The sequence below is a fragment of the Neomonachus schauinslandi genome, chromosome 6 (assembly GCF_002201575.2).
Source record: "Neomonachus schauinslandi chromosome 6, ASM220157v2, whole genome shotgun sequence".
NCBI lineage: Eukaryota > Metazoa > Chordata > Mammalia > Carnivora > Phocidae > Neomonachus > Neomonachus schauinslandi.
In genome coordinates this window covers 59,389,247-59,416,158 of record NC_058408.1, presented here as the reverse complement: position 1 = coordinate 59,416,158, position 26,912 = coordinate 59,389,247, and the positions used below count along the sequence as shown (strand labels likewise).

The window sequence follows — 26,912 nt, the reverse complement described above, 5'->3', positions numbered from 1 at the left end:
TTACCTGAGAGACCTCGGACAGGTTCCCGAGTCTTGCTGACCTTAGTTATTTCATCTGCAACATGGAGATGGCAATGGTCACATCCAGCAGTTTAGCGCAAGGGTTAATGCACATGAGGAACACAGCACCTCTGGTAGTGCCTCAATATATGTTAACTTCCTCTGTTTTTACTTTTATTAATTAGAAAATTAATTAGAAACTTGTGTGAAGTTTTAAGTCTTCGAACACAGCACCAGAATTTTAGATGTTCCTGATCATAGGGTTTACCAGAAGCCATGAGTTTCAAAAGACACACATACAAAGTTGTACACTTTGTGACACAGAAGAGCACACGTAGCACAGAAATGGGGTAGAGGTCTGTGAAGAATGAACCACAGATCATGGGGATAACCGAGTTGACAAGTCAACTACTATCAGAACCAAACAAGACGTGGGGTGTTATTAACCATAATGTGCTACTCAAACAGGCACACCACCTTTCTATTGTACTAGACATTGGTCAGAATCATCTATCCATTCTCTGTTCTGATTTTTTCTTCTGAGTTTTGGAAATGGATATAATCACCTGTGAGAGTGTCTACAAAGCAGCAAAGAAAGAACTAAATAAAGTGGGAAGATAGCCTAAAGAAATGTTAGCTGGAGAAGAGAACAGTATGTCTCTTAAGGATCTCCAAGAACTCTAAATCTCTTCTACTTATCTTTAGCTTTGAGAGCCATGAGAGAGACTTGTAGGACCACCTTAGAATAATTTAAATAGATAAATTAAAATTAAATAATAAAATAAGTAAACAGTATGTCTAGTTATTAAGATACTGTCTCTTAGCTCCCAAACTACATGTCTATACTGAGGTCTGGGACACTGGGGGTTCAGCAAACTACCTTTCTCCTTTGCCAGCAGGCTTCCTGACAGATTTCCCCAAGAGCAGTGGATGGGGATTTGCTGCTCCCTTGAGCACCATCCCCAGACTCTTTTCCTCCCCCCACATCAGCAGGTGGTTCCAGGTCCTGGCTTGTTTTCATAGGCCCAATCCAGCATCACTGCACCCCTTGAAAGTACCAGTGCAGCCAGGCAGAACCCCTCCCCCAAGGTCCTCAATCCTAGCTATGTGGAGTCTCACCTCTCATCCCCCCAGTCCCAGCTATGTGGAGCTCCTTCTCTCCAAACTCCTTAGTCCCAGCTCTGTCAGAACCACTGAGCTCCCGATTTCAGCTCTGAGGGGTCCTTCTCCCTGTCCTCTTCAATCCAGCTCTGTGGGACTCCTCCTCTGAGTGCTCAATCACAGTTCTGCAGGGTCCCCCATCCAAACTACTCAGGTACTCTTTGTCCAGGCCATACCCTCTCAGAGATCAGAGATCTAGGGCCCAGCCCCTCAGAGCGCTCTCCTGGAATCTCTAGGTTCTTTGATAACCTCAACTTCTTCACTTGGTTCCCCAAGGAATGATAGCTGCTTCCAATATTTACCTGAGCATTCCTTTTTTTCTTTTTCTGTCCTCTAACATGTGCTTACCTAATTCTCCATATTAAATTAATTCTATTAAATAGTAAATGTGGTTCCGCTTTTCTGACTTCACTCAGAACTAAAAGAAGCAGTAAACCAAAATGAATGGATTATCTTTCTCTGTGCACTCGCAGCTTTCTGGGACTAGTACTTAATTTTGTTTTTATTAATTGCTTGTACATAATGTCTGTTTGAATTGTTCACCAGAAGATATGCCAGTTTTTCAGATTAATATTTCCCCCCAAAATGTTACATATTAGTACAATTCATCTGCAAACATATATTTAAAGTCATTTAAAACATAGCTAGTTCTTTTAATTAAATTTCATATGTTCTTTAATTGTGTTTACCTTTGAATTTGCTAAGCTATATAATTTCTTCATAAAGAATAAAAAAGGCTGAGTAATCACACATTTTAAATTAGTGGGGCCCAAGATGATTGAATTTCAACTCTAATTCAAACATATTCCTGGGTGGCTGCCTATTTTTATTTCCTCTTACATAAAATTATGAAGCATGTCATACTATAGAGGAGCATACATAGCATGTACTTAACATTTACTCAATTTCCAACTTAAGAAACAGAACTTGGCAACTGATTAATCACTAAATGCTACCCCCAAAACTAATAATACACTCTATGTTAACTAAATGGAATTTAAATAAAAAATTAAAAAAAAAAAAGAAACAGAACTTAATCAATACTTTACAAGAGTCCCATGGCTCCCTACATTCTGCCCTTGGCCCCAGAGACAACCACTACCTTCAAGTTTTCCAAATAAAGCACATCAATTTATGTTGCCATCATCAGTGTAAAGGAGTTCTCATTAATCCACATCTTTGCCAATATTTCACATTCTCTGACTTTCTGTATATTTGAAAAGGATACTACTCTGTATCCTGAGATGAGATTCTAGGTGTAATTTAAGAAGTTCTTGACACTTACACTCTCACATTTAACATGCTGTCATGCATCTCTGCAAATTTCCATTTATGTAGCTATTAGTGTACCTTTACCAATGTTCTCCTATAGGACAAGTTCATCCAGACAGCTTCCGGAAGAGAAATCATTTTAGCTGAGTACAGAAGAAGGAGGAGGAGTTTGCTAATTTTAAGTGAAAAACAAAACAAAACAAAAAAACAACTGCAGAACCTCAGTCACAGAGAATGAAACATTCACATGGAGACTATTGTAAATGATTTTACTCCCACAGTGAGCACATACTACATATGGAAGACTACGCTTTCATGTGATAATTGGCTTATACTGGGTCCCCGTGCAAAAGGGCATCTTACTTCATTGAATTAATCTAAGTGGGCTGTTGCACAAAAAGAAAAACATTTTTGTAAAATACACTTTGTAACACAATCACGGATAATTTATAAAATTAAATGTATCTTAACTCAAAATGTCAGAGAACTAATCACCTTTAATTAGCTGTGGTTTTCTCAAGGCAGTTGGCTCAGAAAAGCAAGTGATTAGTGAAAATGAGGAAGTACAACCTTACTAGTTTTTTCTAATATGAATAAATGGCATCAAATCTTAGAATTGAATGACTGATGACTTTATTTTCATCTCATTAACTCTCCCTTCCACTAGCAAAATTACCACTGAAAATAATGGAGGCTCAAGAGAGTTACAGCATGAAAAGTCTAAAAATCTTGAAAACTGTTTATTTGAATTGAGTGCATCTGCATATTAATATGGGGGAGGGAAGGGGGAATGAGAAAAGAAAGATATGTGAAGCTTACTAACTTTGGAAAAAATATCAAAAATGAATACATTTCTTTCAAAGCTTTTGCCAAGAAATGTAAACATCTCAAACAGCAAAACATTATAGCAAACTGCAGAGTGTGACTGAAAGGAGATTAGGGAGTGATACCACTACTTTACATCACCCTCACTGCCCCTAACAACTAGAAAGATCTGTTAGTTTCTCTCCATCTTCTCTGTACCATCTTTGGTTAAAACCACCATCATCTTTTATTTGAGCCCCTTCCTAACTGCTCTCCCCAGTTCTGTGCCTGCCAGAGCAATATTTTCACAACATAAATCATATCACTCTAATTCCATAAGTAGGATCTTTAAGGGGCTGGATATTGCATTTGGAATAAATGTAAATTTATAAAGCATACAAACTTGTTACACTATACATGATTGGAAAACTTTCTCTCTCATGTCATGTTCACTGTGTTCTGAGAATACAGGGGCTTTTAGACTTTCCTCTCCCTGAAATTCTTCTCTGCCCCTCCTCATTCTCCTTCCCATCTACTCCACGTACACACATACTCCTCATCCATTTCCAGTGTCTCTGCCCAGCGTGCCTATGTTGACTTTTGTGATCTAGTTGCTACATATCTCTACGGTTTTATCACTTTCTACTTCCCCTGCACTAAGCCTGTATTTAAGTCACATAGGATTGTTTACAATTCCAAGAACGTACTCATCTCATGCCATGGAACTGGGCAATTTGCCTCTTCAAATTTCCTTCCATAAATTTTTCACCTGTAAAGTATTCCTAAGTCATGACTCATTCTAACAGCAATTCCTAACTCAAGCCTTCCCTAACAAATTAGGGAAGTGGACGGCTTACCTTCCACACTGCTTTCTGTATCTATTTGTCAACATCATTGCAATACTATGGGGTAATGACCTGTCTGTGTTTGGCTTCTTGATTACAGATACATTCTTGAAATATAACCACCAATTAATTATTCATCTTTTGTCTCCAGGAATTGAGCAAAGTATCTTCAATAAAAGGTGCTTCAATAAATGTCAGTTCTGAGTTCAGCTGCATTTGAGGAGAACACTTATTTGGATAAACTTTGTTGACTTAAGCAGACCAGGCTCAGTATTTTATAGACATGCTTGATACATATAAAATTCCAACAAGGAGAATTACACACAGTAAAAACACAGCTCTACTGTTTCAGATGAGGATATTAGGATAATGAAAATTTGATAGATTACTTGTAAAAAAATTTACATTACATGAGACGGATACACATAATATAACAGAAGAAGAGAAGGTCATATAGAAATGCCATATAAAAAGAGAAACAGAGCTCAACAACTACTGTGGGATTCTATTGGTATCCCTTCCACTCTTTCATCTGCTACGCTAAAGCACACTATAATTTGAAAGATTCAGGTTCTCACCTATTTCTAATTAAAATATACCTTAGTAATTTTAAAATCATATCATTTCTCATACTAAGGGTGCTCTTGACTTTTAGTAGGAATAACAATTCTAGATGTAATAGGAAAATCTGGGTGGGTGATGGAAAGCGTGCTGAAATGAATGTGTGAAATTGGGTATCTGCTGCTGACACACTTGGAGCTCTGATCTTAGCCAAGTCACAACAGGATTGTGGGCTTTTCATGATCCTTGCATATTTTTTTACTTCATTCTTGATGTAATCTCTTCAAGTTCTGAAGGACTTTAACAAGTCCAAACTAAGTCATAGACTACTTTCCACCTCTATTCACTCCTCCTGTGTTCCCTTCTGTAATAGGTTTGCATCCATCCAGGTATATAAGATAGAAATTAAAGTCATTTTGTATCTCTTTTTTCTTTACCTTGTATATATCAGTGCGATTACAGAATCTTGTTCCAGTGTATCTCGGAAAACTCCCATAACCTTTTCTTCTCTTCATTCCAACCACAAGGAACTTAGCTTATGCCCTCAACATCTATGACTAGCTAGCTAGGTCTCCTGCTTCTGGTCTCCCCTGTAAACCATCATTCACAAAATCTTCATGGCGGGCTTTCAAAGATGCATGTCCAAGTGTGTTGCATCCTTACCTAAAAGCATTCCCATGTCTAAGCAACAATCACAGAATCAAGTCCAAACTCCTCAGTCAGTCCTTAAGACCCTTCTCAAGGGTGCCTAGACATCCTCCAGTTGCACACCCCTGAGCACCCTATACTCTAGTTTTATCAGATTTTACCATCCATTTCTTTACTTTATTGGTTCACTTACTTACTTACTGAGTCCAGATCATGTCAGGCATGTACTAAGAGCTAAGGGCAGTCAATGTCAAATCTTCCCTGAAGGGTTCCATTCAGAAAAACCTTAACAGGGGCAACATTAGCGTTGATGTTAAGAGGATGAGCTCTGGATTGGGTTCCCCAGGTTCAGATCCAGTCCCCTTTGCAGGGTATTTAATATCTCTAACTTGTAGTTACCAATTCACTAAAGAGAAGATTAATGATAATATTATCATCATAGGGATTAAATTATGTTAATATATGTAAAACACTGACACAGAGTAGGCACAGCAAGCTACCTTGAAAGGCATATAAAAATTACTGGTTGGGGGGCTTTATCAAACCATATATATGCACAATTCTGACCGTACTTAGGAATTCTGTTGCAGTAAGCCAACTCAGGTATGAATATTTTTTGTCCCTCAGACGTAAACCTGATATAAATTAAGAAATGCCTGGCCCCATGGGTCAATAGATAATCAAAGCCAAAAAAGTGGCAAGACTGGTGATTTTGCTCATGCTCTTTCCCACTGTTGAAATTTTATTTTTCTTTCTCCTGGAGAAAATTTTACTGATATTTCAAAGTCTGATTTAAATATAATTCTCCAATTATATATATATATTTAATTCTATGTTTCTATAGTATCTTCTTTATATAACTAAATATTTGTTATACCACATAGTGGTTATTCATATAATCATTGGCCCTCTTATTAATACTTATTAATACTTACAACTTATTAATACACATTATGAACTATGAGGGGTCTATTTTTTATCTGTACTTTCTATTAATTTAATAAACATTTGTTGAATGATAATTAAGGTATTAGACTATAATAGCTCCAAGATTCCTTACAATCTAAATCTAATAAATTATTAAGAATCTGAAAAAAAAGTTCATGGCTTCTGATCCAGTAATTATAATTCTAGGGATCTATGTTAAGGAAATAATCAAAGATATAGTAAAAGCACTATGAATAAAGACGGTCAACATATTTCTTAAGAGTAGAGAAAATTGGGAAAAGTCTAATTTCTTTCTTACAAGAATCAAATTACTCACTAAATTATGGCACAATCATAAGGAGGATTATTATGAAATCATCTGAAATGGTTTTTGAATTGTATTAAATGGCATGGGAAAATGCTCATGTTATAATTTTCAGTGGGAAAAAACATGTAAGTTATAAAAGTGAATACAGATGTCCAGTCAAATGGAATGATGAATTCATAGGCTGAGCCTTCCTTCTGCTGAAAACACATAGCAATAAATGAAAACATAAAAAGAGAAAAGCAAACAACACAGTATGCTTTAAAAAACGTTAATATCTCCTTGGACCAGAAATTTTAGAGTAGCCCAAGTTAATAAGCAGTGCTGAAGCAAGAGGTCAGTGGAGCGTGCATGTAGAGAAGAAGGTAAAGAGCTTGGCTTATGTAGATCCTGGTGAAGGGAGAGTTCACACAGCTGGAAATGGAACCAGTCTCACTACTGGAAACCCAGAGCTGTGACTGAGCTCCCCAGGTCATGAAAGGAGGATGAAAACAGCTACAGTCCACATGTAGCTATGTGACTGGGGCAGCAAGCCTAAGCAGACACAGCTTTCCAGGCAGCCCTGAGCTAAGTCAGTCACTAGTTTGATACTAAATCTGTAATAAGCCTCATATGTACATATATGTACATTTATGTAGGCACAGGGCAGGAGTCCCAGGCTGCCAACAGAAGCTTTGGTTCTGGCCTGGGGGGCCAAAACAGGCCTTGTCAAAGCAATTGAAAAAATCAAGAGAATGAAGGATTTGGGGGGTCAGGAGAAGGGAGAGAGCAAGGGACTGACAAACTGATAGGCAGTTTCTGTCAAAGCCTCAGCTTGCAACACAGAAGCAATCATAGACAATACATACATAATTGCGTGTGTATGGCTATGTCCCAGCTGAACGTGACTTACAAAAAGAGGGCTCAATTAACACACAGGCTGTAATTTTCTGACACTTGTTTTAAATCAACATTCCAATACCAAAATGAAACTAATGAAAAGAAAGATAGCTTATAGGGGCGCCTGGGTGGCTCAGTCGTTAAGCGTCTGCCTTCGGCTCAGGTCAGGATCCCAGGGTCCTGGGATCGAGCCCTGCATCGGGCTCCCTGCTCAGCGGGAGGCCTGCTTCTCCCTCTCGCACTCCCCCTGCTTGTGTTCCCTCTCTCGCTGTGTCTCTGTCAAATAAATAAATAAAATCTTTAAAAAAAAAAAAAGAAAGATAGCTTATAACTATTAACAAATGAAAGATGGATTCACTTTGGATGAAACAAAAACTATAGAAAATCCAAAAAGGTCTTCAATATATTTTTATAAACCTCAAAGAGATAAAGGAAAGATAATATCTAAAATAAGAACAAGAAATTACTTTAAAGGTAAAAATACATGTGATAAAAATCATATTAGAAAACTTGGAAACAAAAATATTATCATGACTAGTTATACTGATAATACAAACATCAGATTGGACAGAGCCAAAAAGAGACTTAATGAACTAGAAGACAATGTTGAGGAATGCACGAAGACTATAGCAAAAAAGGTGGTGGTGGATTTTTAAAATATGAAAGAGAAGTTAGGAGACATAGAGAGTGAGACTAAAGTGGCTCCAATGTACATCTAAAAAGAGTTTCAGGTAAAGGAAAGAAAAGTGATAAACACTGAACAGATAATTGTTGAGAATTACGAAGACATTAAGGAAAACATCAGTCTTCAAGTTGAAAGTTTTCACTAAGTACAGAGCAAGACAATGAATTAATTAATTCATTCATTCATTCATAATGTGCATATTAAAGCAAAGCCAAAGCAGAATAAGGATAATGAGAGAATATAAATGTGAATTAATCAAATGACCCAACTATAGGGGCGTCTGGGTGACTCAGTCGTCAAGCGTCTGCCTTCGGCTCAGGTCATGATCCCGGGGTCCTGGGATCAAGCCCCACATCGGGCTCCCTGCTCTGCTGGGAGTCAGCTTCTCCCTCTCCCACTCCCCCTGCTTGTGTTCCCTCTCTCCCTGTCAAATAAATAAATAAAATCTTTAAAAAATAAATAATTTTTTTTTTGTGGTTTAGGTTTTATTTCATCATCATAAACTGAACTCTGCAATCCAGCTAGACCTGAGGATAAATAAATAAATGACCCAACTATAAAGCAGAAAATGTAACAATTACATGTGTCATGGCTCCAGTGGTATAATTTGTGCATACACAAGCAATACACACCCACACCAGATAAAAATATACCAAATATTAATGTTATTTATCATTGGACTGTAGAATCACAAATAAACACAATTTTTTCTCCACATTTTTCAGTGCTGTTTGATGTTCCTATGCTGAACTGAGACTCATTTTAAAAATCATAGTAAAATGTTACATTTTAAAAAGCTATTGATTTCATTTGAATTGAGTTCATAATATCATTTTTCCCTCAAACAAAAAAAAAATCAGAAATTTACAATTGTAAATAAAATTGCCATGCACAAATATAAGTCAATACAGACAATTTTAAAGACTGGGTTCTCCTGTATATCTCTGAACACAGACATGACTTCAATTTGAAGATATAGTTCATGAATTTTAAACATTTTCAAGTCTCTTATTGAAGGTGGGGGAGGGGAGGAGGATACAGAAATAATTTGCATGAGAACATTCTTGTCCAGTTCCGGTAACTTAATTACTCAGTGCCCCGTACATGTTGAGTTGATTTAAGTCATGTGGCAATTGCTACAATTGCTAACTAAGAAAGGCACTGGAACAGAAGTCGTCATTTGGCATGACTGCATCAAGAAACACTGCTGACAGCCAGAAGAGATCAAAAGCAGATCAGGTTGCTTAACAAACTACATGTCACTGAGCTAAGAAAGCCAGGGGAGCACCCTGAGGAGCTGTGGAAATCTTGGGAACAGCTGTAGAAACCAAATCTAGTGGATGTTCTTATAAAATGCTAAAATGAGACTCAGTTGTTTTATTACAATGCCTGAGCCATAACACATTATTTCCCAGTCTTTCCTTAGAAATAAATCAAGTCTTGAAACAGAAAAAAGAAGTGATAGAGGCAGAAGATGAGTAACTTAATGGTTATAGTTTATTTTTTATCAAACTAATCACACCATTTATTCTATTTTTTTCCTTATTATGAATAAGGATAAACTCTTTATACACATCATCTCTCATTTTCTGAACTTTCTTAAAACAACTTGCTTCTGGAAAAAAAAAGAAGAAAGTGAACAGGCTATTTGAATCTTCCTAAATGAATTACCTAATTTGGTCACTTAGAAGGAATCATTTTTAATAAGTTATTTATCAAAGTAGACATTATTTTAAATTATACCAAAAGTAACATAATTCAATAGTCTTCAATTTGATTCCCATTCAGTCAAATCAATGTACATATCTAATTATACCTATCTCATTCCAAAAAGGGACACAAGACAATTTTACTTTAGGCCTTGTTGATATGAAATGCTACAGTCATGCTAAAACTTTCCCAGAAAATGAATTTAAATTTCAGCACATAAGATTTCCTTCCTTGTGTTACAAAATATCTTGTTTTCAATGGAAAAACTCAAATTTTGGAAAAGCAAAACGTAACACATATGATTAAATTATGATTTTTTTGTCAGTGTTTAAAGGATACCTCAGAGTTTGACAGCCTTGTAAATTGCTCTTCAAGCTAGTCTTGTTTTATAAGAACAGAAATATATAATTATATTAGTTCATAAATTATAGTTTCATTTCCCTACTTTCTTTGTAAGCTCCTTAGAGGCAAATGCCATGCTTCTGTTTCTAATATGGTACCAGGCTTGCATTTCTTAAACTATGTTCCACTGACTAGAGAAACTATCAGATACTCTGTGAAAAAGTACTCTGTGATCAAATAAATTAGGGAAATACTAACACATTTCAGAGAACACTGTGAATTCCCTTTAAATTTATCTTATCCCAGCTGTTCTTATGTTCATTTGGTCATGAAACTTTCCATTTCTAGAGCAGCAAATTGTAACAATCCATAGACAAATGAGAAAATACTGGGCGAGCAAATGCCATTGGTACTAGTTGAGGGAAGAGGCTTTTAGAGAAATGTCTTATCCCAATGGGAAGTATAAATTGTGAGGCTTAAAATCATCACCTTCTCACCCCTCTGAGGTACTAAAAATTGCCAAGATGCCCCCTCAACGTTTAATGTGTATAGTTAACCACATTGCTTAAGAAGATAGATGTGCATGAGGAAACATTACCCAGGGCACTGGTCACTTGTCCTTTTCAAAACCACGATCTGGTGTGTGCTCCTTCCCTTGTTTCAGCTCTAAGACTTGTGAGAACTTGGCATTTTCATGACTACATGTATATTTAATAACTGTAATAAGAAACTATGTAGATATGAAAAATAAATGAAGTAACATTCCAAGTGATGCATCAACCAAAGCAAAGAGAAATCCCCTGGTGATAAGATTACCATTGCACTCATTTATTAAATTACCTACAAACTACAAAATCCTCTGCAAGACCAAATTGTTGAAGTGTGAAGTATTTTCCAGATATTCCAGAAATGCCCCCAGCACCACATCAAAGAGACAGAGACAGAGAAAAAATGCAGAATTTCATAAGCAAACCAAGATACCTGGCAAATTTTGAAGTATAATACATACTACACATGAATGGTTAAGTTTCCTATTATTTTAAGAAATCATACTTAAATACATAGTATCATAGTATTATATAAATGTAACATAGTTTTATGTATTTTTTTTTTGCAACAAGGCAGTCATTCTTGGGCTCAATCAATGGGCACCCTTACTTGAGGCTCTAAGGGAGAACATTTAAGTGACAGAATTTCACCCCTCCTTGGCAGTGATGATTGTGTCTATGGTTTCCACAGCACCTCGCAAATGCCTGACATGCACCAGGACTATAAATAAATGTTGTGGAGCATTTAGAAAATCAAACTATAGAAAATCAAACTATATAATGTTGCTCTGTTGATTTAAATCCATATAAAAGCATCTGTGATGAGACTTTAACAGCTCCATAAATTTGATTACAGGTCAAAATCTTTGGATAAATATTTCAAAACTGGGATACAATCTCTTAAAAAGTGATATCATATTTGATTTATAGAAAGAGGTAACCAACCCTCTTCTCATCTAGTAATACAACATCAAATGAAAATCTCACATAAATTTATTTATTCCCTATCTGTGCTTAACAGACTTAGCAAGAGATTGAAAGAGACAGCTGAGGTGTTCTCAGCTCTGCAACAAGAACCCTCATGATCATAAAGGGAATAAAGAGATTTTACATTCAAAATGAAAAAAAATTGTAAATTTTCTGTGTAAATGTGACTTTTCACTTAAAATCTCTTTATCTTAAAAATTATCATTGAAGTGTAATTGACATATAAGATTATTTTAGTTTTAGGTGTAAAATATAATGATTCAACATTTGTATACATTGTGAAATGATCACCACAATAAGTCTAGTTAACATCTGTCACCACACAATTTTCTTTCCTTGTGATGGGAACTTTTTTTTTTATGATCTATTTATTTATTTTTGAGAGAGAGAGAGTGTGTGGTGGGGAAGGGCAGAGGGAGAGGGAGAGAGAGTCCTAAGCAGACTTGGTGCTGAGTGCGGAGCTTAACACAGGGCTCGATCTCATAACCATGAGATCACCCAGGCACTCCAACTGTGATAGGAACTCTTAAGACTTCCTTTCTTAGCATCTTTCAAATTTGTAATATTACTGACTAAAGTCACCATGCTATACATTACATTATATCCTCATGACACATTTATTTCATAATTGGAAGTTTGTACCTCTTGATCCCCTTCACCCATTTTGCCCACCAATTTGTTCTTTGTATCTATGAGCTTTGTTTTGTTTTCTGATTTTTTTTTTTTTAGGTTTTCTTTTTCTGTCAGACTTATTTCACTGAACAAAATACACTCAAAGTCCATCCATGTTGTTGCAAATAAGATTTCATCCTTCTTTACAGCTGAGTCATATTCCTGTGTGTGTGTGTATGTGTGTGTGTGTACATATATATACACATGCATACCACATCTTTATCCATTCATCTATTGATGGACACTTCTGCTACTTCCATGTCTTAGCTATTATAAATAATGCTGCAATGAACAGAGGGGTGCAGATAGCTTTTCAAATTAGTGTTTTCATTCTCTTCAGATAAATACCCAGAAGTAGAACGGCTGAACTCAATGACGGTTATATTTTTAATTTTTTGAGGAAACTCCATTCTGTTTTCCATACTAGCTGCATCAATTTACACCACCACCAACAGTGTAAGTGGATTCCTTTTTCTCCACATCCTCGCCAACACTTGTTGCTTCTTGTTCTTTTGAAACTAACCATTCCAACAGGTGTGAAGTGATATCTCATTATAGTTTTAATTGGCATTTCCCTGATGGTTAGTGATGTTGAGTATCTTTTCATGTGCCTTGTGGCCATCTGTACATCTTCTTCAGGAAAATGTCTATTCAGATCCTCTGCCCATTTTTCAATTGGGTTGTTTGTGTTTTTGTTATTAAGTTGTATGAGTGCTTTATATATTTTCAATATTAACCCCTTATTGGATTAATCACTTGCAAATATCTTCTCCCATTCAGTAAAGACCTTGTCCTATTATTGACAGTGTCCTTTGCTGGGCAGAAGCTTTTTAGTTTGATGTAGTCCCATTTGTTTATTTTGCTTCTGTTGCCACTACCTTTGGAGTCAGATCCAAAAAAAATATCACCAAGACTGATATGAAGGAGCTTACTGCCTGTTTTCTTCTAGGAGTTTTATGGTTTCTGGTCTTACAGTCAGGTCCTTAACCTAATTTGAGTTAATTTTTGGGTATGGGGTAAGATACTGTTCAGTTTTGGTTTTATTGCATTTGGATGTCCAGTTTTCCCAAACCTCATTTATTGAAAGAGACTGCCCTTTCCCCATTGTATATTCTTGCCTCTTTTGTCATAAATTGACTGTATATGTATGGGCTTATTTCTGGGCTTTCTATTCTGTTCAATTGATCCATGCGTCTGTTTTTATGCCAATGCTATACTGTTCTGATTACTATTGCTTTGTAATGTAGCTTGAAATCAGAGAGTGTGATGCCTCCAGCTTTATTCTTCTTTCTCAAAATTATTTTGGCTATTTGGGATCTTTTGTGGTTCCTATATAAATTTTAGGATCATTTGTTCTAATTCTGTGAAAGATGACATTGGAATTTTCATAGGAATTGCACTGAATGTATAGATTGCTTTGGGTAAAAAAGACATTTTTAACAATATTAAATCTTCCAAACAATGAGCATGGAATAGCTCTCCATTTATTTGTATATTCTTCAATTTCTTTCACCAATATGTCTTATAGGTTTTAGTGTATACATCTTGCACTTCCTTGGTTAAATTTATTCCTAGGTATTTTATTCTTTTTGATGCAATTGTAAAAATGAGTTTGCTTCCTTAATTTCTCCTTTGGATAGTCTGTTGTTGGTGGATAAAAATGCAATAGATTTTTGTATATTGATTTTTGTACCTGAAACTTAATTTACTAGTTCTAATAATTTTTGGTGGAGTCTTTAGGGTTTTCTATATACAAAATGTTATCCTCCACAAATACTAATAGTTTTACTCCTTCTATTAGAATTTGGATGGCTTTTATTTAAAATTTTTTTTTTTTAAAAAAGCGAGAAAGGGCGAGAGGCAGAGGAAGGGGAGAGGGAGAGAGAGAGTCTTAAGCAGGCTCCCTGCTGAGTGCAGAGCCTGACCCTAGGCTTGATCTCACAACCCTGGGATCATGAGCTGAGATGAAATCAAGAGACACTTAACTGACTGAGCCACCCAAGTGCCCTTTAAATGTTACTTTTAATTTAGAAATCTGAAGAATTTCAGACTCATTTCAAAATGATTTGATACAAGGCTTCTCAGCTAACAATAAAATGTTATACATACATGTGTTTTTTGACCAACTATGTGAAAGAAGATTTTTGTTGCCAGGAAAGTTCATAAGCCACAACATCTTGTGCAAGTATACCAAGGGGGGATAGGAAGGAACTATTTCTCTTTTAACAATAACATGAAAAATATACAAGTGTCCTTGGCTATCAAGTGAAAACAAGATGATCAAATTTGCTCCTGGTGAAAGGGATTGCTATTCAAATAACCAATATACTACTCAATAGCTAAATGTCTAATATACATAACTTTTTAAACAACAAAATAATAAGATTATTGGTAAAATTTTTCTTTTGCCACACTAAAAAAATGTAGTTTTACAAAGCCATTAAGATTTACTTTCTTAAAAAAACATTGAAAAATCTGTGGTTTTCTCCTTAAAAAAGCATTCGGTAATACAAACATGATCCTTTAAGATTATAAGTTACCTTTCAGGTCTTTCTTTAGTTTTCTGAGATCTTTTTGAAAATCTTCAAACTTCATCTGTGAGGCCTGAAAAAGGTCCTGGGGTTCTGGCAGTGGAAAAACACACTGTTCTTTTCCAGCATCCTAATTAGCAAGAAACACATAATTTTAAAACAAACCAGCATTAATATAAATAAAGATACAACAACAATGGCAATGGCAAAACAACAAATAACAAAATCAAACTATATGTAAAAACTGTCTTACCTCATCAAAATTTCGAAGATAATAGGAAACAATATATGACAAAAGGCTTCTGCTATTGTCCTAGGCAGAAAGACCAAAGTAAAAATATATTTTTTTAAATATTAAATATGCAGTGTCAAGTAAAATAAATTCCAGTAAATCAATATATAAGTGAGAACATTTAGAATAAAATGTGAGATCCTACATTTCAAAGTACTTCGGCCACTGCATCAAAGGAGTTTAATGGCAGAAGATCCTGTTTTTCCCAATGTTCTAATCTAAGCTCCAAGTAGAAGCACAACTGTTCTAGGATGGAGTCTCAACTGTGAATACTTTGCTGCTTTTGCCCTCCTCGATCAGAAAATTAGTTCATTAATTGTCATTTTTATCATTAAAAGGTATAACTACTACTTTAGCTGAAATGACTCAATCCTGCCAGCATTTATTTCTATACCATTTCTGGACCAGCAGGTATCATTCCAACAGTAAGACTGATTAAAATTTGTTAGTATAGGGATCAGGAAAATAAAGTTAAGTATTATTTTAAGTAAGCAGGGGCTTTAAAAATGCAAATACATATTATAAATTGCTATGTCAGCAACTGAGATTGAGGAATTAATGTCCTCACAGCTATAAATAATGCAATGTATGTATTTCTATAGGAAAAAAAAATGTAGGATTGTTCCTATTCTAAGGGTTTTCAAAGAATAGCTTTTCACCCCCTTTCTGGCACACTTAGGGGCATTTTTAATGATTTCTCTTTTTTTGCATCACTTGAAATTAGTACTAGATAATTTGAATGTGGGAGGACAAATATATATATTTTTAAAAAACCGTACAACACAAACTACATCCCCTGAAATGTTCAATCTAACCATTATTTTCCCTCTATTTATACAAAGCAATATCCCATTATAATTTAATTTGACATGATATGATAATACACCTTTTAGAGACTTCCCTCATAGTAATTTATAGTAATAATAACATAATAATATGTTATGCAGTTATACACTGCAATAATAAAAGTAATATATTTATTAGAAAGAGCATTCGCTTGTAAATAATTAAAGCAACTTTCCTTTCTCCTTCCTAACTTATAAATCAATGAAATGGTTAACCATACTTGAATCAATTAACAAAACATTTATTAAATGCCTGCTGATAGGCATGCTGGGTGAAAATTCTGAGTGATCTAAATAACAGCTCTGTCCATACAGGTCTACAAATAGTACTAAGAAGTAGACACAGTTATATTTGTTTTATACAGAAAGAACCAAATAAAGAAGACTTCACATAACTCTTGTGAGAATGCAAGTGAAATTATAAAATAAAATTTTGTTTCTTGATTTTATTATGCAATTTTTATCCAGATTATTCCTTGTAGTTATTTAAATTAATAAAATTTAACTTATTGGGAGATTGAATAAGATATATCAACCAATAAAAAACAAATAATCCTTTATTCATATATAATTATAATTATTAGAATCTATTTCAGATCCATTTTTATAAGCTAAATATTATGTTGATGCTATTTATATTCCAGTGTTATTTGCAAATGTTACTTGTTTCAATCCAACAATCAGTTGTTAAGAACTATTCAAGTGCTTAGAAGAGAGTTTTGCTTTTGAACAAATGTGATTTATCCGGTTGACATACTGGAGGTTCCTGTGAAAACTTGTGCCATACAAATATAATAGCATCTGAACAAATATAACCATAAAAATCACCAAAATTGTATGTGCTGCTGATGTTCCAAGACAGGATGATGGCTTTATTCAATTTTGGAAAAGCAGTGTGTGGGATTTCATAGAACTCAGTGAAAGAATGGTAAATGGATGTACGAGTGGATGTATGAATGAATGAGCAAATGAGTTGTTGGCCAACAGAAAAAACAATAAAAAGTATCTCTTTCTTAGGTGGGAATTACAGCTGACCCTTGAACAACATGGGTTTGAATTGCATGGGTCCACTTACACTTAGATTTTTTTTCAACAAATATAGTACAGTACTGGAAATGTATTTTCTCTTCCTAATGATTTTCTTTTTTTTTTTTTAAAGATTTTATTTATTTATTTGAGACAGAGAGAATGAGAGACAGAGAGCATGAGAGGGAGGAGGGTCAGAGGGAGAAGCAGACTCCCTGCGGAGCAGGGAGCCGGATGCGGGACTCGATCCCGGGACTCCAGGATCATGACCTGAGCTGAAGGCAGTCGCTTAACCAACTGAGCCACCCAGGCACCCCCTAATGATTTTCTTAATAACATTTTCTTTTCTCTAACTTACCTTATTGGAAGAATACCATATATGTTACATATAACATAGGAAATAGGTGTTAATCGGCTAATGTTATCGGTGAGACTTCTCATCAACAGTAGGCTATTAGTAGTTAAGCTTTAGGAGAGTCAAAAGTTATATGCGGATCTTCAACGGAGCAGGAGGTCAGTGCCCTGCACCATTCAAGGGTCAACTATATTCATTATCTAGGAAGAACAATTTTAGTATTTCCATTTCTATGAGCCAGTCGTTTACGTATATTTATAATTTTAAAAACATGACCATAATTTTCTTTATCATATAGTTCTGTGTGGAGATTCTTTTTTTATTATTATTATTATGTTATGTTAATCACCATACATTACATCATTAGTTTTTGATGTAGTGTTCCATGCTTCATTGTTTGTGAATAACACCCAGTGCTCCATTCAATACGTGCCCTCTTTAAGACCCATCACCAGGCTAACACATCCCCCCACACCCCTCCCCTCTAGAACCCTCGGTTTGCTTCTCAGAGTCCATAGTCTCTCATGGTTTATCTCCCCCTCTGATTTCCTCCCCTTCATTTTTCCCTTCCTACTATCTTCTCTTTTTTTTGTGGAGATTCTTTTATCAGAGAAACAGAATTCTATTATTTTCTAAGTTTACAATCTCACACATTAACTCTAACCAACATAGTTGTTTCCCTAATATTATATTTTTACTGACACTCTTATAATCCCTTAGATGTTAATTTTAAACAAATACAAGTATAGAAGTAGGATCAAAAATTAATTAGGCCTGCAAAAAGGCTTAGACATCCCCACACATACCAGTATAAAGGGGAGGATGATATGTAGAAAAGCAGGATCATCCTTTACATTTTATTTTCAATCTACTTTCACCCATCTTTGTTTTGTTTTTAAAACACAAGAATGCTGGCCTCCATTACTTAACACAGAAGAGGAATACCATCTAATTTATGAAAAGTAATTAATCCTCAGACTCCAAAAGGATACATATTAGCAGACATGATAATAACAGAGTGAAAAATAATTATTTTTATTTTAAAAATCCTCTACTTGTTCTGCATGGAGCACTGGGTGTTAATATGCAAACAGTGAATCATGGAACACTACATCAAAAACTAATGATGTAATGTATGGTGATTAACATAACATAATAATAATAATAAAAGAAACATAAAAAAAATCCTCTACTCGATTATGCATTAGACATAGGATTCACAATTACTCACTTTAGGAAACATTATTCACAAAATCATAAACATATGATGGCCATATACTTTTATCTAGTTCAGAACATCAAGACCTTGGAACATAAAGAAACATTTATTACAACAGGCTTACAGTCAAACTTATTACTAAATAAAGCATCTAATCTTCAATTTGCCTACATTCATTCATACAAAATACTTACACTGCTTTTGACATCTTTCAGCTTTGGAAGAATGTCTAATCCGAAGCCATCGGCCTGTCCTCGAGTCTTATTCCCTCCATTCATGTAGTTGCCAAAAGCAAGAACCAAACCCAGGATCTGCATAACCCCTGGGCCATTTTTTAATGTCTGTAAAACCAAATAAAGAACATTTTCTCTCTTAGACAAAGTTTTTTTTTAATTATCTTAAGTTAGTGGCAGATATTCATATTATCCTAATAATTTTGGGTCACATCCAAACTGTATCGTTGCTTATTATTAGGATTTTTTATTATTATTATTATGTTATGTTAATCACCATACATTACATCATTAGTTTTTGAGTGGTGTTTCCAAAGTTAACTTTAAGAAGCTGTACCACCTACCCTACAGACACATGAAAAAGTGCTCAACATCGCTCGGCATCAGGGAAATCCAAATCAAAACCTCAATGAGATACCACCTCATACCAGTCAGAATGGCTAAAATTAATAAGTCAGGAAACGACAGATGTTGGCCAGGATGCAGAGAAAAGGGAACCCTCCTACACTGTTGGTGGGAATGCAAGCTGGTAAAGCCACTCTGGAAAACAGTATGGAGGTTCCTCAAAAAGTTGAAAATAGAGCTACCCTATGACCCAGCAATTGCACTTCTGGGTATTTACCCCAAAGATACAAATGTAGTGATCCGAAGGGGTACGTGCACCCCGATGTTTATAGCAGCAATGTCCACAACAGCCAAACTGTGGAAAGAGCCAAGATGTCCATCGACAGATGAATGGATAAAGAAGATGTGGTATATATACACAATGGAATATTATGCAGCCATCAAAAGAAATGAAATCTTGCCATTTGCAAGGATGTTGATGGAACTGGAGGGTATTATGCTGAGCGAAATAAGTCAATCAGAAAAAGACATGTATCATATGATCTCACTGATACGAGGAATTCTTAATCTCAGGAAACAAACTGAGGGTTGCTGGAGTGGGGGTTGGGGTGGGAGGGATGGGATGGCTGGGTGATAGACACTGGGGAGGGTATGTGCTATGGTGAGCGCTGTGAATTGTGTAAGACTGTTGAATCACAGACCTGTACCTCTGAAACAAATAATACATTGTATTTAAAAAAAAAAAAAAAAGAAGATAGTAGGAAGGGAAAAATGAAGGGGGGAAATCAGAGGGGGAGATGAACCATGAGAGACGATGGACTCTGAGAAACAAACTGAGGGTTCTAGAGGGGAGGGGGGTGGGGGGATGGGTTAGCCTGGTGATGGGTATTAAAGAGGGCACATACTGAATGGAGCACTGGGTGTTATACGCAAACAATGAATCATGGAACACTACATCAAAAAGTAATGATGTAATGTATGGTTATTAACATAACATAATAAAAAAAAAAAGGAAGCTGTATCCCCTACAAGCATTCAGGTATACATTTGTAAACTGAGAGACCACTCTAGGTGATTTCTATGATATAATTGCACTGAAAACAAATAAGGCTGTAATATGAGAACTACTACAAAATAATGTCATTGCCATCATCCTAATTATACCTACCTCTGGAGCAATAGAAATATTTGGCAAAACACAGTTATAAAGATTAATTTCCAAATTTAGATTTATCCCTGAAAAGTGCACACTCACTTTTTCCAAAACACAAAGCTTAGCTGGAATTTGCATGTCTTCTTTTCTCTGAAAATGTGTCTTTAATAACATCTTACTAGTTTTCAAAATGATTTACCACAACCAGAACGAATGGTACTATTGATTTTTGACAAATTGTTTTAAATGGTAATATTGGTAATTTCTGCCAAGCATTTATTCTTTGTTTTCAGAAGAATATTTATCTGCTATTGAGTCATACAGCTGTTCCTAGATTATTTGGATAGAATCATTAACAATTTGTTGGAAGCCCCTTCCAAAACTGAAGGAGAATAAATAAAATGCCTTCACATCACATCCAATCTGAAGTCTGATGTAGGAGAGGACAATGGAAAGTGAAGAGTTTGTGAAGGGACAGAAATTCATGAAGGTAGGAGCTAACAAGTGCACTCTACCAACAGGGCCCCATGGCGGTGGGCGCCTCTGAGTTTTCGCTTTGATCTTGAAACCAATCGTGGTATGTTCTCTTCTGTGGAACTGCTATCCTGCAAATTTATGCATACTTACAGTACATTAAAGAAAATGTTTTTGAAATATGAACATGACTGGACACAATTAAACATCAGAACTCAATCGTCAGCATTCTATGGATCAGAACCCACCTCACACAACTTCTGTAGCAATTCCAGTTTGCGACGAATTGAGCAAATGCTTTCTGAAAACGTGGACTGGAACAGAATACAAAAGACTCTCTCTGAGAAGTTGGGGATTAGTGACAGTTCATAAAGGAACCTAAGGAAATAAAGCCAAGTTAAGAGGAAAATATAATTCATATAAACAGATGTTTATCCTCCTATCATTCAGAACAATTATGCCCGGAAAACACTACATTTTCCAAATGGAAAGAGGCTGCCCATAGCCTGGTGGCCTTCTACGAGGTCCTGAGGTGTGCTTACTGTTCAGGTTTGTCCAGAGACTTGGCATTTTCCTTGTCTTTGGAGGACCGGCCGTGCTTTTCAATTTTTTCCAGTTCATCTGACTGTGCTCTCTGGAAAAAATAATGTCAAGTGGTTATTCAAAATCTGGTGAAATGAATCCCTTAGATTATGATAATCTTAATACAGCAAAACTCTATATATTTTCATATTTCTTAGCATCTGTTTGCCGTAAAGCTTGACTTAATTCATGAAGGCATTTTAAAGTGTAAATATGTTTAATGCAAACCAGATCATCTCTAAACCTTCCAAATAATGTTATTGGCTATTAGCGATCTGCAAAACATTTATTTATTCAAGCATACTTTAAAACAATACAGTTTTCCTCTCTTGCTTTTTGGCAGCTTGTAATACTCTCTAGAATACAAGAATTTCATTTTAAAGTGGCATGTGTTATTCAGAAATCAATCAAGTTAAATTTGGAAGTAATTTGATCCTAATGTAAGATTTTTAAAGGAAAAAAAGTACTTATTTAACTAATACAATCATTGTTTATGGCTTTTTTTTTTTTTTAGGGAAAAATACAATTGAATTATTAAGTCCTGGGACAAAATAAAAGGTTTTGATTTTTCTTTTTGACACAAAAATAGCTTCAGGCTTCTTTTCTTCCAAATTATCTTCTTTTACCTTTCATCCTAAATTTGTTTCTTTGTAGGAGAGTTTCTTCTGCATTTTCAATATATAGTAGAAGATTTTATAGACATTGAGAAACACAAATCTATTCTTTATGAAAAATTTGGATGCTTTTTATTTTAGTATTGTCTTTATTTTATGATTTGTGAAGATGTTTCAAAATAGCCAAATACAATATTTCTATGCATTAAGAAGTGTGAGTAGACTACTATACCTTGAATTTGAGTCTAATCCTCGGAACCTAAATTCCTTTCACATTATTGTTTGCTTAAATATTAAAGCAGTTTAGCCAAGAACTACTGTATAAGATAAAATGTGATAGCCTTATAGAAACTAAAGATTTCATCTGAAAAATAGCTATGTTCTGTTTTTTATTCACTGACTGTTTTGAAATGCAGGTTTTCAGGTGATAGGATTAACTAGCAAAGACTAGTTCCTTCAAATGAAGCTTCTTTTTTTAAAAAAGATTTTATTTATTTATTTATTTATTTGAGAGAGAGAGCCAGAGAGAGAGCACGGGGTGGGAGAGGAGGGAAGGGGTGGAGGGAGAGGGAGAAGACTCCCCTCTGGGCAGGGAGCTAATACAGGGCTTTATACCAGGACCCCAGGATCATGACCTGAGGCAAAGGCAGACACTTAACCGACTGAGGCCCCCAGGTGCCCCTAAGGCTGCTCATTTTAAAATTTTATTTATTTATTTATTTATTTATTTAAGTATGCTCTGTGCCCAACATGGGGCTCAAACTCATGACCCCGAGATCAATAGTCACATGCTCCACCAACTGAGCCAGCCAAGTGCCCCCATATACACTCTTAAAGAAAGGTGGCTTTTTTCCCCAGGCAACTGAAGAATTAGAACGACCAGTAAGTGTGGGTGGAGGTACCAACATGTTTATCTTTCACTGCTTTTGAACCATCAGTACAAACATTTACACTGTCAAAAAAGCAAACAGCTTAATGCTACTATGAAAATCATTTTCACCTTGCAGACCCCCTTACAAAAAATTACAGAACCCCTGGGCACCCATGGAACAGACTTGGGAACTGACACTTGGTAAAACCTTCTTATCCAACTGATGATTAAATTATCTTCAGCATTCACCATACTCAAATACCTCCAATGACAAAAACTCATTGTCATCCTAAATTGATCATTACATCTTTAAAAAAACACCATCCAAAACAAAACAAAACAGCTTCTTTATATTAAACAAAAACACTTCTTCTACTTTCAGACATTGGCCCTCGGTCTACTCTCTGCAGTCAATTGCAAATTCCTTTCAAATATTTGGGAAAGTTAATTTTTCTTCTTTTGTCTTCTGTGTTAAGTACTTTGGTTCTTTACATTTTACATGGTATGAATGTGAGCCTATCACAACCATAGTTGCTCTCTGAGTAGGTTTCTGATGGCTTAACAAATGAGGCACACATAACAGTGTCCTGTCACTCTCCCATCGTACACTCTGCTTCTCAACTCCATCATTCCAGAAAGACTGTTGCTGTTAGTGTAGCCTGAAATTAAGGACAATATTTGGAGGAGCCCTACATCCTCTTAAGTTATCAGTAGTCTAAAACCTTTGAATTATTTTTCATATTTATAGGCTCTATTCTGTTTCTCCTACTCTGTATTTATGAAATTGATTATTTGGACTCAAGCATAACAACGCATTTGTTATTTTTTTCTATATACATTCAACTATTCTAAGATTTTATAGCTTGTCATGCTATGGAGCAAAAAATACTTTGGGTTAGGGTAGCATGACAGAGCTTCAGAAAAAAGAGGAGATAAGACCTGTGTTTTGAAGAATATGCTGGCTCTAGATAGATGGAGAGCTAATCTCAATGATTTGTCTCTAAATTTGCTCTGCTTTCTATATTCCCTGTCACTGTTGAGACACGGGCATCTACCTGATAACTCACACGGTCACACCAGATCTTCTACCTGGAATATGCGTCATTCACTTTGGCTTGCTGCTCTTGGCTTGGCTTATGAATGAACTCCTCTGGAAAGCCTGCCTTGACTGCCTTACTCTCCATTATAATTATTCTCGTTCCAAAATGATAACACAGAACCTTATATTTGCTTTGTCTTATGCTATGCTTATCACAGCATCTTATTGGCCATATAAATATATGCCTGCATCTTCTATTGATTGGAGCTTCTTGAGAAGGGCCATGTCTCAGGTATCTCTATGGTCCATAGTAACCAGTATGGCTTATGGTAAACAGTTAGTAGTAAATAATATTTTTTTAAACACTGAAAAATTGTATCAGTGATTGAATACGACAAAAGAAGGCCTCCAAGTCATGAAGAAGAGACAGGGAAAAGAGGAGGGATAATGACCCAACAATATAAGAAGTATTGAGGACATAATGATATGCAGATAATTTCAACTATTTATCATCATCCTAAGAGTATAATGAAGCTACCTATGGGGTCACTTGAACTCCAAAATAGATATTATGCATGTGTGAGACAGAATTAGTCATTTCGAATGCTAGTACAATATAGGTAAATAAAAATAATAAGAAAGCTATGCCCGGCAAAAGTACATATGGATTCACTCATCTATACATTCATTCAACACTACTCTCTTGTGCCCCTACCACTCACCTCATGCAGAGATACTATGTGTGTAAAGGTACAAGAAGCAGGAATAAAACATAATAGGTTTTTAAGCAATGATAATCAACTCGGCAAGATTCTGCTATTCATTAATATACCATGACCAATTGTTTCTTGCCCATCAGCTTGGCTTGCTCCTTGCAAAGCATGAGAGATCAAGCAAAAGTCAGTTATCTTCTATCTGCTAAGGCGCCATATTATTGTTCTTAATAGCAACCACACAATTTATGTCAAACTAGTGGTTATAAATTTGTACTAGAACCCTGTGGTCATCTGGATACTTTTGGTTTTGTTCAGCTTCAAAGTAAATTTAGCATCAAGTGTTCTTCTCTGCTCTACTAATATGAGGTAATAATCAAGGTCAGACTTTAAAACAAATGAATTTTACGGATTCATTAATCCACTCATTTAAAGGCCGTATTTACCAGCATTACACCAGGCATTGGGGATAAAAATATATATAAGTTAGGCTTCAGATTCAAGCAAAATCCTAAAACATAATGTACCAATAGCTCATAACACCACTCTTACTTGCTTAACCCTTCTGTAGCAATCTTCTTCCACTGCTTTTTATTATTTATTTTTTTTATTAACATAATGTATTATTTGTTTCAGGGTGCTTTTTAAAACTATATATGACTCCCCATATATGAAGAGGATGCTAATGATCTCACTACCATACCAATGGCGATTTGTTGAAATAAACTCATTCTTCTTTTACAGCCAAAGACATGGGCAACACAGGCACACACTTACACATCAATTAACAACATAAAGGAATTTACAAGCTCCAAATATTCAAATCACAAACTTTCCCTCTCCCAGTCTCACTCACTTCCAAAATTAAATCAGTCTCTTTCTTTACTGAATACCCCTTCCTGCACCCACCCCAATTACCTGCAGATTTGTACCAGAATATCCTTTTCTCAAGATTTACTGTATTTGACTATAAATGAAATGGACCTCCTCTAGTTACCTCCAGTTGCTGCCAAGCTGGATGTTTTCACCAGTTACCAAAGATTCATCACACTTAAAACCCAGGAAAACTCCTCACATAACCACTGGTCAAAACAAACCCAAAATCCAGGCTATCATCACTGATTTCACCATATATTTTGACCTCCACTCCCCTTCACCCAGACACCCCTTTAAACTGAATCTTGCTATTCCAACTCCTAGGAAGAAGTGTTACTTCTACAGAGAGGAAGAGATTGGGGAGCACAGGGTGGAGAGGGAGGGAAGAACATTGAGATCAACTGGTATGCATTTCCACTGTATACATTTCCACTGCCTGAGTCTATTAATGGTGTTAAGCAAATGTTTCTCAAACAGAGTTCCAAAGAACACAAACTTAGATTCCTGAGATTCATTAGGAATTGGTGTATACTATGTCCATTTTTAAGACTCATATGCTAACTACTCTTAGAAGTTTTATTATTGAAAAAAACTATTTCAACACCAATCCTCATACTTAATTGATAACAAAAAATGTGTGTGTGCAAGAGACAGACAGACAGAGAAAATGACAGTAACACTCCCCAAAAACCAGTATTCTAAGTGGAAACACTGTCTATGGCTAAACTTCAGCAGTTCCTTTATCCACTTTCTTTCATTTTTTTTCCTGATTAAAACTCTTCAGAGTGTAGGAATACAGGGAATATACCTCAATATCATAAAAGCCATCTACAAAAAACCCACAGCAAATATCATTCTCAATGGGAAAAAACTGAGAACTTTTGCCCTAAGGTCAGGAACACGGCAGGGATGTCCACTATCGCCACTTTTGTTCAACATAGTACTAGAAGTCCTACCCTCAGCAATCAGACAACAAAAAGAAATAAAAAGCATTCAAATGCACAAAGAAAGAGCCAAATTCTCTCTTCACAGATGACATGATACTTTATGCAGAAAACCCAAAAGACTCCACCCCCAAAATTGCTAGAACTCATACAGGAATTCAGCAAAGTGGCAGGATATAAAGTCAATGCATAGAAATCAGTTGCTTTTCTATACACTAACAATGTAACTATAGAAAGAGAAATTAAGGAATCAATTCCATTTACAATAGCACCACAAACCATAAGATACCTAGGAAAAAACCTAACCAAAGAGGTGAAGGATCTATACCTAGAAACTACAGAACACTTATGAAAGAAATTGAGGAAGCACAAAGAGATGGAAAAACATACCATGCTCATGGATTGGAAGAATAAACATTCTTAAAATATCTATG

General features: G+C 35.5%; 1 protein-coding gene across 1 annotated transcript in view; it reads right to left on the bottom strand.

Moving 5' to 3' along the window:
• FMN2 (formin 2) overlaps nucleotides 1–26,912 on the bottom strand; it is a 373,610-nt gene that overhangs the window by 120,669 nt on the left and 226,029 nt on the right. Inside the window, exons 7-11 of the mRNA XM_021682678.2 lie at nucleotides 21,382–21,473; nucleotides 21,088–21,217; nucleotides 18,829–18,975; nucleotides 15,151–15,210; nucleotides 14,907–15,027 (exon numbers count right to left, since the gene is read on the bottom strand). Of these exons, the coding sequence (XP_021538353.1) occupies nucleotides 14,907–15,027; nucleotides 15,151–15,210; nucleotides 18,829–18,975; nucleotides 21,088–21,217; nucleotides 21,382–21,473 (550 nt within the window). The remainder of the gene's footprint in view (nucleotides 1–14,906; nucleotides 15,028–15,150; nucleotides 15,211–18,828; nucleotides 18,976–21,087; nucleotides 21,218–21,381; nucleotides 21,474–26,912) is intronic.